The 17,571-nt window shown below is 40.6% G+C and overlaps 1 protein-coding gene across 2 annotated transcripts; it reads left to right on the top strand.

The window, feature by feature from the left end:
* The first annotated feature begins 282 nt into the window (after positions 1–282).
* On the top strand, positions 283–17,341 carry hnf1ba (HNF1 homeobox Ba). 2 transcript variants are annotated; one of them, XM_061046632.1, is made up of 10 exons: positions 284–930; positions 2,894–3,093; positions 3,317–3,587; positions 3,685–3,908; positions 9,208–9,368; positions 11,066–11,192; positions 11,303–11,485; positions 12,058–12,176; positions 12,548–12,592; positions 15,328–17,341. In XM_061046632.1, the coding sequence occupies exons 1-10, from the start codon at positions 548–550 to the stop codon at positions 15,346–15,348; spliced, it is 1,734 nt and encodes a 577-aa protein (XP_060902615.1). In that variant the 5' UTR covers positions 284–547; the 3' UTR covers positions 15,349–17,341. The 2 variants fall into 2 exon arrangements, with proteins under 2 accessions (XP_060902616.1, XP_060902615.1); XM_061046633.1 differs by lacking the exon at positions 12,548–12,592 and having other exon boundaries at positions 283–930.
* Positions 17,342–17,571: the final 230 nt, after the last annotated feature.

Genomic DNA, 17,571 nt, shown 5'->3' with positions numbered 1-17,571 from the left:
ACACACGTGAACAATAAGGTCAAATAAAAGTCAAATAAAGTGCTGTTTCTGCTCCTCGCAGAACCAAGATACTTTTTCCTGTTATTAAAATCTACAGTAAAACCACTTTGTCGAATCAGATCCAGCGACGTGAACGTGCAGTTCGCCTTTCTTAGTGCCTTTATTGCAAATACAACAGGGTCCAAAGTCCATTAGAGTTTTGCTGATAAGGGGAGCCAATAAAAGCAGCATGCAGCAGTGTAAATACATAGCTCTTTGGGCCCAGAGCAGGGCCTTATTCTGCGCATTTACATAAGGCAGCCTGCCCACTCATTATCATGTTTTATATCCCCCTGCACTCACAGAGCATCATGGCAAAGTAGCTCCATCCTCCCCGTCAACAGGGAAGTGAAGCAGCTTCACGGAGCAGGTGTCAGCACCCGAAAACTCCCCAACACACATGAGCAAAGAAGAAGACAGGAACTTTATTTTTTTACCTTTTAATTCATTTATCCCCCCTTTTCCTCCTTTCCCCTTCAAGCAGGCATATGCTGTAGCCTAGTTTTTAATGTTTTCTAAAATGGTATCCAAGCTGACATCCCTGCAGCAGGAGCTCCTCAGCGCCCTGCTTGACTCAGGAGTAACCAAAGATGTCCTGATCCAGGCCCTGGACGATATGGACCCGAGCCCGCCGGGATTTGGAGTTAAATTGGAGAACCTGCCCCTTTCGCCCGTCCCGCCGCAGAGCGGAAAGATGAACGTAGCGGACGCCGCCGACTCCAAACCCATCTTCCACACGCTCACCAACGGCCACAGCAAGGGCAAACTGTCCGGGGACGAGGGCTCCGAGGACGGGGACGACTACGACACGCCGCCGATACTGAAGGAGCTTCAGTCGCTCAACACGGAGGAGGCCGCCGAGCAGAGGGCGGAAGTGGACCGCATGTTGGCGTAAGTAAATCCAAATATATATATTTAGGCTAAGCGCAAAAAAATGAAGTGAAGTTATCTTCATGACAAGTTGACGGCTGTAAAACTATGTTTTTAATAAGCGTAAACACACGTCTTATAGGCTACTTTAGCACATTGTAAATGTTTTCATTTTTGAAGTTTTGTCCTCAAGTTTTATTTTCATTATAGGCTATAAAATGCAGACCTTTAAAAACTGTAGCCATACTTTCCATTCTTTGTTTACAATTTTAAAATTACCCGCCACAGCTCGGTTTTCTCATCTCGTTACAAATGATCCAAATGGATTAGGCTATTATTTATTTACCTTACTTGCAAACCATCAGCTGAACTTAGATCTGTTTATTATAGGCCTCCCACAGCGTCTGGGATAAAAGTCTGGCAAAAGTTACACGAGGGAAAGCAAATTCACGAAACCTTGGTTAAGGATTTAGAACACAAAATTAACATTATAATTATGTAAATAATTATATAATAATTATTATATATATTATTATTTAATATAATATAATCGGATAATTATGAAAAACTGATAGGCTATTAAATTAATTTTATAAAAACAATTTTTAGCCAATTAAACATAAACGAACAGTAGCCTATAGTCTATAGCCTATTTTTATTTCAATAGCCTAGACCTACATGTGTAGGCTACACCGTCATTTAAAAAACGGACATTATCGCTCTAATCAATTAATAGCTATATAATCATCTACGCTTAGACCACTTGATTCACTGTAAAACTAATATTTGAGGCTCTAACAGGACCGGAAGAAAATCAAAACTAACCCACGTGTAGTTAAGTTATTATTAATTTTATTCTATAAATCATCAACTGAAAGATACACAGTGGCGTGTGATTAGAGTGAATGGAGATCTGGTTATTCATTGTCAAAAGTTATAAACTAACATCTCCCACTTAACCCGCAGACTTAGATGCAGGCCTCCACATTCTCCAAAACAAACAGACGTGTAGAGATTTGCTCTAATTACCGATGTCACAGAGTCTCGGCCTCTATTCTCTGACTGTACGCTTTATTTTATCAACACGTTTTATAGCCTGACTGCTTAAACTATCGACGTAAATTAAAAAAATGTGAAGGGGCTAACCTTTAAAGGTAAGATCATACAAGTTTTTAATGATTCATTTTTAAATTAGGTCAGAGTCTGCGTGGATAAAATGTCATGTTATTTCTTAAAGGTTAAAAAATGACTACAGCTTGACTGATATTTGTCTAACTTTGAGGTTATTAATCTTAATTTTTACAAACATTTGTAAGAACCTTTGAATCATCAAGTACAGTATAGCAGTTTTTATTTATATGGGCTCCAACACCCCCCAAAAAAAACATTTAAAAAAAATGTGTTTTAATGTTTAATGACAGTTCCATCACATGCACAGTCTCCTGCAAAGTAAAATATATTTATTCCACATACTAGAATATAGAAATATGGACAATCATCTTTTTACTTGACTGCTGTCTGAATATTTGTAACATGGCTTTTCAGTCCTGTTTTATTTGGATTTTCATGGTTCCTACTTTAAATGACTGTTTTCAGGCTGAAGCCCTGTGTTAGGTCGCCAAATACTCCATGTTTCTCAACCACTTGAACTAATCTCTAAAATATTCACAGCATATATAAGAGAAAAAATGATAAACAGTTTATTCTGAATGGGGACTTACAAATAACAAGTGGAGCTAAAGAAGTTTTCAAGTGTTAAATGAAATGTATAGAGAGGTAAACAAAAGAGCAAAAGTCTCTTAAAGCATTTCCTCATGTGTTTGCTTTACTTTAATTGCATAACGGGGACAAAATAAACATTTATTTCAGCTGTAAAATGTGTGTAAAGGTTAGGCTTCCACTTTACTACTCTCCTGAACTTGAAACTGCGCGAAGTCCAGCAGTGAAATGATTGGTGTTTTCTGCTTTCTTCATCTGAACCCAGAGAGGATCCATGGCGTGCTGCCCGCATGATCAAAGGTTACATGCAGCAGCACAACATCCCCCAACGGGAGGTCGTGGACGTCACAGGGCTGAACCAGTCTCACCTCTCCCAGCACCTCAACAAAGGCACGCCCATGAAAACACAGAAGCGAGCGGCCCTCTACACCTGGTATGTCAGGAAACAGCGGGAAATTCTCCGACGTAAGTTAATATTTGAGTTTCTCACTGCTCGTTCTGACCTGTAGCGTGTAGTTGGCAGCAACATAGAACTTTTATTTGGGTCCAGCTAACCTGCTTAAGTTGTCTTATTCAATTAAAAGCAAAAAATATGATTTATGGATAAAAAATCACCATCATGTCTCTGGTTTCGATGTCTGTGTGTGTGGTAAATGTTGTATTGAGTGTATCTCTTTTTATTTTTCAGAGTTCAACCAGGCAGTGCAAGGTTCTGGCGGCAGCATTATGACTGACAAAGGCAATCAGGATCAGGTGTTTTTTTTCCCAGAGTTCAACCCTTCCGGTCAGGGCATGGGTCAGCCTGGCGAAGAGGTCGGCAGTGAACCCTCCAGCAAGAAAATGAGACGCAACCGTTTCAAATGGGGCCCTGCGTCCCAGCAAATCCTGTACCAGGCCTATGAGCGGCAGAAGAACCCAAGCAAGGAGGAGCGGGAGGCCTTGGTGGAAGAGTGCAACAGGTAGAAATTCATCACACATTCCCATCACCTTCTTTAAAAAAAAAAAAATGTTACCCTTACCGTTTAACCCACATTTTCAAACTTTGATTTTCTGCAGAGCTGAGTGTCTTCAGAGAGGGGTCTCCCCCTCCAAAGCGCAGGGCCTCGGCTCTAATCTGGTCACAGAAGTTCGAGTCTACAACTGGTTCGCAAACCGGCGTAAAGAGGAAGCTTTCAGGCAGAAGTTAGCCATGGATGCCATCACTGCTCCGCCCCACAGCCTCAACTCTCTGCTGTCACACAGCTCGCCACATCATCCCCAGAACAGCGCTTCACCTCCAAGTAAGACCATGTGACTTTTCTTTGATATATATATATATATATAAGTATCTTGCACCTTCAATTTCCATACCTGCATTGCACAACAAGGGCAGGTAGTTTGGTCATTAATTCAGGTGGTTTAAAAATCCTGTCAGAGAGCGTTATAGAAGCCCAGCTGATGTGATCAGAGGGGCAGAGAAAGGAGGGACAAGTGATCAATGAGCGTGAGTGAGTGAGCTGAGCAAATGCCATTGTTATTCTGATCTCTGAAAACACACTGAGAACAATCCACATTGTACCTGCAATCTCCACTCCAAAGTCAGCATGGAGAAGCATGACACAAAGGGCAGCGATCCTGTGACAGGCCAGGGTCAGGCCAGGGTCGGGGAGGGGGGACAGACACATCCAGATCAGCTTGATGTAACGCTGTCATTTCCACATTTCCCTCCACCCACGGAGGTTGCTAATGACTCCTCTCAGAGAGTTGCCAAAACAAGGAAACACTGTGCGTTATAGCTGTGACCATTTCACCCTGACCTGATGTTTGCATTTGGAGTAATTAGTATTTACTGAGTCTACCTGGTGTATACGACATAAAAACAAAGCTGATAGGCCTCACAGAGCATTATCCTCCTCACCATCACTCAACTGCCATAAAACTGTGATTTGAGAGCCTATTGTTGTTCTCTCGTGTTCGGACACGAGGCGAGCTTTGAAGGGAAAACAAACTGTTTGCCTTGGCTTGCTCTTTTACCTTTGGATAAACTGGTCCCACTTGTGGATTGCCTGTTTGCTTTTTTTTGTTGCCCAGAACACCTGACCAGGCATTGACCTCAGGTTGGAAAGCCAAAGGGGTCAGTGATAAGGTTACAGAAGGGAAGGGTCGATGCTGCCCCCCCCCCCCTCCTCAGCTGGCTGCTTACAAGGTGTCCTGCTGGCATCCTGCCGACAGCATCAGCTGTTTTTCAGTGTCAGCCCCCAGTCAGACAATAATATCCCTGCGGGGCGTCTCATTGCGTTGCTAGGGCACGGCCTGTATTATGCATGCTTAATGGACAATTAAAATCCTTTGCTGCTACATCTCCCAGGCCTTTGATAAGGGGCTCCTCTGACTTCTCCTCTCTATACTCCTGCTCAGCAGGATGCCCTATTGTCTGTGGTGTATTAGAAGACTGCAGTGACTGTAACCTAGGTTCATTTATCTCTGCTGGGCCTTGAGGAGGACTGAGTTTAAAGCCTCCCCCGTCACCTTTATGGGCTTAAGTATGGTTGCTGAGGCTGGGTGCAGACTTGGAGCAGCAGGAGCTGTCCACTGAGGTATTGGCTCTTTTCTGGCCAGACAGAACTGATGACCCCTTCTTCGCCTACAGAGAATAAGAGTATCCCCCCCCCCCCCCTCCTCCTCCTTATACCGCCGCCGCACCTTCAGTCATACGAGAGAGGGTCACTGCTGGGTCAGATAAAAGAAACTCTTCTTACTTTGGGAGTTTTTATTGATTTGGTTTTGGTCAGTTGGCCAGCCAGTCACAAATGAATGGACAGTAACGTCCAGTTTTTGAAGTTACTTTTTTTTTTCATTTTAGAAATGAAACTGATCTCAGGCAGATTACAGTCTTTGAGGCCTATGTCAGCATGCAGCTGTGTTTTCCTACACAATATTTACTTTCATCCTCTAATAACGGCATTCTAACTCAAGTAATCCATCTCTTTTATGACATTTTACTGGAAGCTTCACCTGACTTCAGTAATGTTATTTTTTTTTCTGTGCCATTGAATATTTACGAAATGCTAGGTACTCACCTTCATGGGTTTATGAAACTATATGTTTGCTGCTACATTTTAGGGGAAAACTTTTGCAACGCTAAGACTTGTTATGATATTTTATAGAAAAAAAGTGCTACAAGATTAAAGCGCTGATAAGGCCATCATGATAATTCCAATCCATTTTGCTTTTAAAGAATTAAAGTTATTTTTTATTTATCTTAGAGATTTTAGCATTTTAAGAAACTGAAATTTCTGTCTTAAATGTAATACAAAACTTGTTCAAGGCCCACAAAGATAATACACCTACACATTTCACACAGCACAGATCGTAGGATGAATAATCCACTTATATAATACAACTTTTTTTGCACAGGAATACTCCTTTCGTCAGTCTTCACTTTTGCAGTTGGGTCCACCATGTCATTGAATCATTGCTGTGTAAGCTGAGCTACTTCCTTCGCACATTGCAAATTTAGCAGACTCAGAAGTTCCAGATCGGATACAGTGGTAGGAGGCTTTATCTGTGGATGGCCTCACCCCAGGCCAACTAGGAAACAACACACAAACACAGACAGAAAAGATGGCTTAGCTCTGCACTTTCCTTAGTCCTGTGTCTCCAAGAGAGCCACAAAGAAGAGACTGGATACGTCCTGCAGAGTCCCAGGAGGTCTGTTATATGCAGTGGTACTACAATGAGCACTGCCTGGGGTTGGAGAGGCATGCTTTGATATTACATGGGTCACACACAGAGCAAGAGCCTTTTAAACCCGTTGAAGATCCTTGCTACCACTCCCCTTCTGAAGTTCTCACCCTCCCCCTGCTCTCCAAAAATGGTCACCATACCAGTGTCTTATATGTAGTTCTTATAGGTCCCTTCTTGCAGGAGTAAATATTTAAAGAACCTCAAAATAAAATCCTCTTATTTCCAGCTGTAGAAGATACAATAGGTAGAAGCCATATCTCAACTAAATAAATCTCAAATGTAAACATGCTCTGTTTATCTCTTGGAAATCGTCCTTGCTTACTCCGAGGTTCCCTGCAGTTAGAATTACTGCCGGACCCAAAGAAGCCGTCCTGAATAGCATCTTTCCTCCCTCGGACTCTTTAAGCAGTTGATCAGCACCAAGTTAACTGCCTCTTTATGAGACCACTTCTATTGTGAGGCAATGGGGGTCATGAGTCCAATGGAGTGCTTTATTGTTCTGTGGAAGTGTTTACAAGGTATAGTGCAGTGTTGAAATGTTGCTACTATGTCACAGCAGACAATTTAAAGTCTGTGCGCTAAGCAAAATGGAGGACAGGAACTTTTAAGGATGAAATATGGCGTTGTGCCTGTGCTTGAGTCATTGTGGCATTGGTATCTGTAGGCCTAGATTAATTTATAATTCATGGTTAATGCTTTTTGCTATCTTGTTGATGGGTGAAAATGTTGATACTATTCTCGCAATTAGCTTAACTTAGCATACAAAATAGCGTAGCCCTTTAAGAACAAAAGCTAGACAGTTTGGGAAATAAAAAAAGAAATGCCAGCACGAAAATATGCCTGTTCTTACTTTCTTAGCGCTACATAAAAAGTTTGATGCAAGTCTTATTTCTGTTTCTTGATGAATCAATGGCCAGGACACAGCTAGTTTACATTAGCATAACGACTTAAAGCAGGAGGCAACAGCTGATCCAGTTTTTGTCCAATAACCAAATAAAAGTTAGCTTCCTGTTTAGTGCCCATTAGAGTATCATTGTTGCTGGAGAGCAAATAAACACAAGTCCAGAGACAATTTCTGCTTTTGCTAATATGTTAAAATGTTCACACTCAACAATTCAATCTACAAAAACATCCTGTTGCAGTTTCTATCAGTGACAAGAAATCAATGCCCTCCTCATTGGTCATGTTCAGTGTCAGTGCCTCTCCCTCTTTTTTATCTAAAAAAAAGGCTCTATATCAATGCTGCTGATACCGTCATGTCTGAGCAGCTTCAGCAGGGTGTTCAGGCTGTCACACCTGGGTCAGGGACGTAGGGCGCTCTGAGCGAAGATGGGAGATTTCAGAGCAAACAGAGTCTGTCTCTACACTGTCACTGACGTGGGGGGCTTTGTGTCTGTGTGAGGCTGAGACCACAGGATAAGAATGTGTTTGACATTGTTTGTAATTGTGTAATGTTTACTTTGTTGGTATCAGAGCGGGCCTGCATCAGCAAACAGGCATTTGATTGTCGGTTGTGGTAAGGTGAAGCATTCCTTTGGGCCTCCAGCGAGAGACAACAAGAAGTCTAGAGACAGGATTAAGCGATGGTCCTAAAAGACGCATTTTATTTTCATTGCAGCTTAACACTAAAGTAATCACTGTTTTTTTTATTATTGTTTAGGTTTTTTAATTTCATGCAATTGTATACTTCTAAATGATAGAGGCAGCTGTTATACTCGTACTTCAGTGCTTCAGCTGGCGTCTTTCGTTTTTTAATAGTAGTTAATACATTTAAAATGCCTAAAAAGGATAAGCATACAGATTTCACTTGTTGATTTTAATGCCCAGGAGGCAAAGAAAGTCAAATTTGACAAAAAAAAAATGGTTTCAAGAAAAGTCAAAAAGAAAAAGTAACAAGAATTATTTTTAATTTTCTTGTGGCCACTTGAAGGGAATGACCCTCTGATTTGAAACAACAGGACAAAACGACTTTAATGTAGTAGTAGTAGTAGTAGTTGTATAAGTGTAGTAGTTAAGACTAGATCCAGCTTAAGAGTTATAACAATAAAATGCAACCAAATACACCACTACAATATTTAATATTAATTACTCACAGGGGCCATTTTTTGCAGATTGAGCACTTTTACAATTGCTTCAGGTACATTTTGTTGGTATGATTTTGAATGCAGGACTTGAAGTGTTGAGATGTTTTTGAGGTGATTTTAAATGACAAGCACAGATGGCTGTAGACTTTCTGACTAATATAAATTTCCTTGTGATTGAATTTAGTCAATTTCTTGCTGTTTTACTATTTTTTTTTCACATATTTTTAATGTATCATATACTTTGTATATATACTATGTTTGTAAACCACTTTATTGTTTATATGTATGGCTGCTCATTGTCGGAAGCTTTGTTAGCTGTGCTGTTGCCTTCCTTGGCCAGGAGACTCTTTTATTGATTTTTAATCTGAGTGAGGTTTCCTCTGGTTTATAAAAAAGGTTAAATAAAAATGGAAAGATCAGGGTACTTCGCTAAAGACTGGCTGAAACGCAACACTGAAGATGTGAACGACAAGGGGACTGATCAGAGACTGTGATGTGAGTTCTGCTGTAGTGAGTGCGTGTACACATTGCATGGCCTTGGCTGAGCTGCACAGATAGCGCGAGCACCAGCAGCGGGAACGGACCGGTGTATTTGTTTGTTCTTGCCCTCTGTCGTCTGAGTCAAAGAGCAGGTGAGCTGGTTGGGTGGAGTAACTGCGGTGTAGCTCAGCGCAGAACAAGGCCGACCCTGCTATCTCTCTGCCCTACATAACTGTCAGCAGCTGTGAGCAGAACAAATGAAACTAACTCATCTGTTTCTCTCCCTTAGTGCGATACAGCCAAGGCCCCGGTGAGGTCACCTCCTCCACGACCATCAGTCACCACAGCAGCAACTCCATGCCGAGCAGCCAGTCGGTGCTCCAGCAGGTGTCTCCGGGAGGATTGGACCACAGCCACAGCCACAGTCTGCTGTCACCTGACGCCAAGATGGTGAGTGAACAGACCTGGGCCCTCACAGCGTCAGATAAGATAACACCTGGCCTGAGTTTAGCATACATGTAAAAAAGCAAGTTCCTGAACCTCTGCTCTCCCATGGACCCACTGGCAGCAGCCAACAATTAGCGCATTGTGCTGCTCTGTTTGGAAGGTGGGTTGGGGGTGGCAGGCTATGACGGCTCCACCAGAAAGCACAGAGCGTGTTCATCGCTCAGCCAATAAACCTGACAAAGAAACATTCTGCTGGTATTGATTAAATGCCTCACAGAGAAGAGACACAGATGGAGCGCTGCTTTTTCAGCCAGAAATGACGCCAACATTTGATTATACTCAATGTTCTTTTTTAGTCTACTTCAGAGTTTCTCCTCTCTGCCCTAGTCCAATATTTGATCAGTGACAAGGAAACCTGTGTATGGCCCTGAAGCTTTTCTGATGAAGCAACACTACTTTATATGAGGTTTGATTTACTAGCAAAAATAAGTATGATACACAATATTCAACCCATAATACTACCAACAAACCCCGACAGCATACCTCACAGGTCAGTAATTCTATCCTACTATACAGTTTCTCATTACTTAGTTAATTATTTTTTTCTTATGACACCCACATACCTGTTTCCTTTTAGTGCTTTTAAAAGAGGACACCAGTATTAAATACTAAACTCGGCCTGTGCAGTTTAAATAGGTGGAACTATTTATTGAGTTTATTCACAAAGCAACTGTGAGGCATGAGTCCTAATTTAACGACCATCAGGAAAAGTTGGGACTTGTTCTCAGTCGGTTTGTTGGAGACGAAAGAAGCAGACACAGATTTTCACAAGTTTGTTAGACAACACAAGATGCAAATGTTCTCAAATAAAACCTCCTTAAATAATTATAGCATTTTTCTTTAGATACAATTAACAACGCAGGGAACAAAATCAGTTAATAATTTGAGTTGATGTTTTTTTTCCAACAGTCGATTATTCCACTTGGAGGCTCTTGCATGTTGAAAAACTCTACGTGTCCGGATTAAAAACCACTTATCCTGTTCAGGGTCAGATAAACATAAAGTCATGCAACTGAAATATTCAAAGCTGCCGACTTACTTCCCTGTCGGATCAGGGCACTTCTGCGTTTTGGAGGATTATGTTACGTGAAATGACCACACTGTAGCAGAGCAGCAGGTCTTATCTGGAGATGTTTGTCCGTCCGTCCGGTCTCTCCTCTGTGGGTAGTCGGCTGTAGTCAAATAGACACAGCCCAACAGAGTGGGAGGCCCCCAGATAAACACTATGGTGCATGGAGTATTGTTGTCATTTAGCAAAAATGCACCGAAGCATTTGAAAAGAGAACATGCAGACACACATGTGCTCCACAAACTAATGCACATGCTCTTTTTTTTGTTGTTGCTGCTGACAGTTTTAGGTTTTTCCTTCCCCATATTGTCTCTTATCAGAGTTTGCTTGTGTGTTTTCTATGAGTGGAGTTACACAAGCAAAGTGTTATACAAAGAATCTGAACTAAGTCAATATTTATCTCTGCTTTTTCTTTAGCAGCATGACTACATCTGTCTCACTTTGAAATACAATGATATGATTTTACATAACAGAAACTCAGGCTCAGATCCTGTGTTTGAGTGTTTTAGGCTGTAGTGAAAACATTTTACATTTATTTATCTTTTTTTGCTTTCTTCTTTGTCACCTCTAGATTTCAGGTTCAGGTGGAGGACTTCCTCCAGTTAGCACGCTGACAAACATCCACAGTTCCCATCACAGCCATCAGCAGACGCAGAACCTCATCATGCCTCTGTCTGGAGTCATGGCCATAGCACAGAGTGAGTTCTGCTCAGTTCCTCCACCAGACCAGCACTGAAAAGAAGTAAAAGTCATGGGATGTAATGCATCATGACATGGTTTGACTGAGTGTTTTTTTTCTTCTTAACAGGTTTAAACACGTCGCAATCTCAGTCGGTACCAGTGATCAACAGCGTGGCGGGCAGCCTTGCAGCGCTGCAGCCGGTGCAGTTTTCACAGCAGCTCCACAGCCCCCACCAGCAGAGCCTGATGCAGCATTCCCCCAGCCACATGAGCCAGCAGCCCTTCATGGCCACTGTCACACACTCGCACAGTCAGTTACTCTCAGTTTTACTCTTGTTTGTACATCCTTACAAAGTATGTGTTCAATGTTTCATCACACGTTTAATATGTAACATGAACTGTCAAACGAAAAAACTTGACTTGGAATTGTATATATTTGGTTTTTCATTGGCAAAAGTTGTTATTGCTCAATATGTGACAACTTTCCAAATCCCCCTTTTAAACAGCCAACCTACAATAAATACCAACCACATAAAAAAAATTAAACCCAGATTTTGTTTATGGTGCAGATTTGGCTCTGTTGGTCACAAACGTTTAATGTTTCTTGCAGCGTTGCTATAACGACCAGCTTAAGATCCTGTGTACACACAGGTTGTACTGTCCGTGTCCACATTGGAAAACAGAGTCCAGGGAATAACTTGGTACCTATTGCCCCCATTGTATGAAAAGTATTTTTTCCAGGCAAAGAAATGTAATACTTTCCTTTTTGCAGCATTTGCAACTGCAGAAGCAAGCACAGTTTTTCAGCCTGATATCGCAGTGTTTTCTTATAAATTAATGTACAAGCTGAAACCTAACCATCTTTTTCTTCTTCCTTTGCAGTGTATTCACACAAACAAGAGCCACCGCAATATTCCCACCCCTCACGTTTCCCCTCAGCCATGGTGGTCACAGACGGAAACAGCCTCAGCACCCTCAGCTCAATGTCCTCAAGCAAGACAGTGAGTGTTAAACCATTATGTCACAGTTTGATGCATGTTCTCACATTTGTCTGCCTGCCACTGTGGGTTTAAAATACAAACAAAAAACCTGAAAAATCAGTAAGGGGGCACTTGCATAAGAATTAGCAGAACATTTAAGGAGTTTATGTTGGATTGTGCATGATCACTTACATCAAATCTCTCTATAACACATAGATCAGCTCATTGGTATCTATTGATTCACAAAAATCACCCTCACCCTGCTCTCTAAAAACAACAACACACATTCAAGGCACAAACTAACAGCAGGAAATAGATGACCGATACTGTGACCGGGCGAAGTGTGTGTATAGTGTGTGTAATGATTGTGTGTTTAATTCCTGTCACATTAGGACGCTCCTGTAAACAAGATGGTGCAACTCGGGGGTCTCTCCTGGGTAAATACAATTTCATCAGTTCAGTCACGTAATAAAATTCGTAAAAAAAATCACCATAGACAAAAATCACAGTATAGGTTCTTTTATGTTTGAGCGCTTTTGTCTTGGGCTGCAGCAGATGTTTTATTATTATGTTTTTATTTAGCTCTAAACTAACGAACAAGGCAGATATTTGGATTGTGCACTCCTCAAAATCTTATTTCCTCTCAAACAGACGTCTAATCAATCACCTGATCCCTCAGCCTGAACGCCTCTTGATTAATGTTGCCTTCTCGCACCGTCCCCCTTACCTCTGCGATCAGGAAATGAGCCTCGCTGTTAATCAGAGTTCTCAAACCACGTGTCCTCCATGCTATAAGATCAATCCAGCGAGGCTGGAGATGAGAAAGGCTGGGAGGGGTAAACTAATTACACCTCTTCCTCTTTCCTACGTCTCCCTTGCTCACAGTGATCGCTCTAGCCTGAAATGTTGTCCACTGTGCTTTCACACGCTCAATTTCCCACGCTGAGGCCGAGCGCTCACACTGCTCCGCCGCTTTTGACACACTGATGGGTTGATGGGATGAAAGCTCAGAGTAGAGGGTGTCTTAATGAAAAATGAGTAAAAAAATAAATTCTCAGAGGCTGTAAAAAAGGAACATTTTGGACAGCTTTTTACTGAAACATTTTTGGAAGAACAATTTTATTTTGCACTTAAATTCCAAGTGTAAAAAGTTACTTTAGAATTACATTTTTTACACATAAGAAAACATAAGAAAACCGTCAGCCAGAAAAGTTTGGTTTAGTGACTCTTTATTGTCAATTAACTATAATATCATTAACCAATTAAACTATATTGAATCTCTAAACTTAGACTGGCTTCTTAAGCTTCAACCAGGTTGTCCTCCCATGATTACCAAACATGTCAAACAAACTGTCACAGCATTGTGCTTGTGAAACACCTCGATAGTTTGATATTTGAAGTATTTCCAGCGTAACACACAAAATTATCCCAACAGAGTCAGTAATACAAAAACTTATACCACGTATAGAAACACATTTCTTATTTATGGTAACATTCTCTAGAAATATGTCAATACTACTCAATGAGGTATTACAGTGTCACACAAAGGAGAGGTTTTGATATTTGATTCACCGTCAATATAACAATCTGAAAAATGGTAATTGATGTAAACTTAAGATGATTGTAAGTGATGACTTTTATCAGGTTTCATCTCTAACAATGTGCTGTAGAAGGCAAGGATTATTTTGTCTGTACATTTCTCTGTTGATGTTTTTATGGATTCATTTATTCACTTTTGAGTATTTCAAAAATTAGAAAACCATTGAAGCATCCAAGGTTCTTTCCCTTTGTCTGACCAGCACCAAAAAGTTTGATCTACTACAAAGTAAGACCGAATATAAGCAGCAAATGTTTGCTTTTAATAGCTTATGTTTTTAACTACGATTGACGGAACTCCACTGCACACTTAAACAATGCATCTGGTTCATCCAATGTATCTGTGATGTCCATGCCAAATAAAGTCTATCTATCAATAACTCCACAGACATTTTAAAGGATACGTTTTAGTATAGTAAAAAGAGTAAAAAGTATCAAGTAGCATACAATAAAATGACCTGTTGAACCTGAGTAGATGTACCAAAGGTTTCTACACAACACAAGCATCATCAGCATGTTACAGACTCGGTTATTTAGGGCAGGTTCTTTCTTATCAGGACTTTATTTGGATGGGACAGCCTTGTTCTCAGCGTGTTCAGGCTTTATAACACTCAGTGTTTACAGAGAAACCCTCCATTATACCTGAGTCTGATCCTAACTCACCTCTGCTCTTGGCCTGTGTCTAATGACTCAGGACTTAGCTCGGGTCAGCTTTATCAGGTGAAACTGTTTGTTGGCCGCAGGGTCACACCGGGGTCACCTGCCTCCACCCAAAGAGACGCAGGAGAAAAATAAATTCCACAAACAAATCTAAAAACAAAAGTAAAGACAGAGAGCTTTTCAAAGGGCACAAGCTTCAAGGAGTCAGGGGAAGAGGAATGAGGAATGTATTTGGTCAGGTGTGTCACCTGAAGGTGTTTACCAGTGGTGAAAAAAGTATACAGATCCGTTAGGGTAGGTGGCAAAGCTTAAATAAAAAGGTGAGGAATTAAAGCCAGGCACACAAAAAAAAAGAAACAGAAATGTTCATTATAGATAATGATCCCTTTTCCTTGTTAGTTCTCATATTTCTTTATATTTACTACTGATGTGAGCAGCATGTATTTAGTGGTTAATCAAGGATTAGATTAATTGATTTATTTCATATAAAGGTATACAAATATTAACCAGAAATGTACTTAAAGTAAAAAAGAATACTGTTGTATAATAATGTTGATATTATGTACAAAGTGTACAAAAAGTTGTATAACATGTAATAATCACATGGATTATGATTTGCATAATACAGCGTTAATCCATAATAAGCAGCAACAATAGTTTTTGATTAAAAAAATAAAGTGGAGTACAAGTTTCAAAAAGCAACATACAGAAAAACTTAATAAAGAACCTCAAAATGTACTTTAGGAGAAGATTTGCCTTAGAAACTTTCAACCACAGGTTCATACAGTACATTACGTTTTGTAATGATGAACATTGTACTGTATTATTTTACTTGGCAGATTGTATATAGCCTATATACTTTAATGTATCCCAAAACCTTCTTTGTCTAAAATATTCTCTCTTCTCCTCCTTTCAGTGTCCTCTTCAAGCCTGGTGAGAGTAAGCGCCTGACTTCCCCGGTGCCGGGCAACCTGAGCACATTTTTCCACCCTCTTGCCGCTGTTACCATGACAACTCTTAATAACGGGCAGAGGCACAAGGTCGATGAGGAGTCAGTCAACAAAACTAACGGGAGGAAAGACGACGTTGGGCCGGGTGGTAAAAATAAGAACATGAGGAAGTAGACAAAAGAAAAAACTGGACTCACTGGAGCCCACCTCTGTGACACACAAATGATCAACAAGGATGTATGATTTTAACACAATCTGTGAAAACAGTATTCAGTTTTTTTTAACGCCCATTTTCAATAAAGAGACTTCACAAAAGGAACAAAAACCAACCGCCCCCCAAAAAACTCATGAACTGAGAGGCTCTGGGAAACTGACACTTTGATTTCAAGTGGAAATATGAAGACTTGTTGAGTCTAAAAGAGACACTAATCAGCCTCTGCGAAGGCTGAAAGACTAAATGAAGTAAGTTCCTGCATGCCGTCATTAACGGCAACACAAGAATCCCCTTGCCAGGAGCAGAACTGTCTGACAATCACCTGTTTTGATCTTGTGCATTGGCTTTATAGGAGTCTTCCATGTTATTCTTTCACTCTCAGTTTACTGTGCCAGCATTGGTGCAGATGTTCTATGTGTATACTGTGATTGAAGAGACTTTGACAATCTTGAAAGGACCATGCAATGGGTCTGTTTGTGTATGCAATGCTTTTTTTTTTTTTTACTAGATTCTGCACACTTGAGACTGGAAAAGACTATGCACTATCTATAAAATGGAGTTTCTGTTGTGAAAAGCTGCCTGTAACATAAGAAAAACACAGATTGATGTGTTTATGTGTGACAAATATGCCAAAGAATAAGAGTGTAGCTGAGTGTAGGATTTATTTGTGGTCACGTCTCAAAAATCAGCCAGTCGTATCTATAACCCAGGTCTGCCCTGAGGGGGAGGACTGACTCACACACTTTAAACGTGGCCCTTCCCTTCCACTTTGTTTGCATACAGGTTCAGGTGAATTTCAGGAATGGGACTCACCCTCCTCCTTCCTCTCCCATTTCCTACTGCAATATGAAGAAATAACAAAAAATTGTACAAATATTGATAAAAGCTCCTCGTCACAAAGCACCCCTACAGTAGACAATGAAAAATATTGACAGGTATTCAGAAACAAAACAGTCGTGTTGCTCTGGTATTCAGTGAAAGACAGGGACATGAAAGAGCAAAATGTTGTGACAGCAGCAGCTCTAATCAAACAGGAATCCAAAAAGGCTGAGAAATGTCGGGAGAGATGCAGCTGCTGTGGGTACAGACACCCACGCTTACAGTGCCAAGCTGTGTTAGGAGGACAGAATACAAAGCCAGTGCTGGCCTGGACTCATACGTGGGAATCTGACTGTTGGGTCCACTGAAAAAGAAAAAGATGTCGACTTTATGCTAACTAGCATAAAGCTAACGAACACACCAGCATTGTCTGTACTGGGAGTGAGTTTGTGTTCAGATCACCCATTTAGTGAACCCACCAACATTGGGAAATTAGACCGCTGGACTGCAGGTAGTAAAGAAAAAATCTGAAACCTTAACTGTGTGCTATCCTCTTCTCCGATAGCGTCTCAGTCTAACTATCTGCATGATAACGGGAAAGGAGAAGATATGCAACCAAATTTGACACCAAAAAGGACACATTTAAACATTTGTACAAAACAAAATGGTAATTTATAACCATAAAACCCTCTGTTATAAGTGTGGCAGATCCAGTCTCCTGTTCAATATTAGGTCATTATTATCATTTTGATTGGTTGGTGTCTGTTATAGCCACGTCGACTGCCAACTGATCGGAGGGCACTCATACTTTTGTGACAGGACATGATTTTCTTCCCTCTCCTAATGTATTATTTTTGTACAAAGTGAAATCAATCATAAATCATTATTTATACTTTCTGAGAAAATATTGATATTTCAAGTAAAAGTTTTTTTTTTCCAAAAATGAATACATTGTTTTGTTTATTTAATTTGTTTAATAGAGAGATTACTTGTCTTTTTATTGTCTTCAAAAAAAAAATGTTGTGATGTTTCCGTGTGATAAGTAGACAGCCAGATAGAAAGTGAACATAACATCCAGACATGGTCAGAGCATCATTCAGTTCAGCCTCATCTGATACTGACAAAGAGCCCACTGTTGAAAACGTAGGTGTGTCAACATGGTTCTTTTATGACAAGA

This window comes from Labrus mixtus, chromosome 9 (genome assembly GCF_963584025.1).
Source record: "Labrus mixtus chromosome 9, fLabMix1.1, whole genome shotgun sequence".
Taxonomy (NCBI): domain Eukaryota; kingdom Metazoa; phylum Chordata; class Actinopteri; order Labriformes; family Labridae; genus Labrus; species Labrus mixtus.
The sequence above is the reverse complement of the archived record's forward strand: the minus strand, read 5'-3'. Positions and strand labels throughout refer to the sequence as shown.

Excerpts from the sequence above, each read along its gene's own strand:
- hnf1ba (XM_061046632.1), top strand. The coding sequence starts at position 548 with ATGTTTTCTAAAATGGTATCCAAGCTGACATCCCTGCAGCAGGAGCTC. Across the intron at positions 3,094-3,316 it reads ACAGCGGGAAATTCTCCGAC|AGTTCAACCAGGCAGTGCAA; the intron begins GTAAGTTAATAT and ends TTTATTTTTCAG. Across the intron at positions 9,369-11,065 it reads TGTCACCTGACGCCAAGATG|ATTTCAGGTTCAGGTGGAGG; the intron begins GTGAGTGAACAG and ends TGTCACCTCTAG.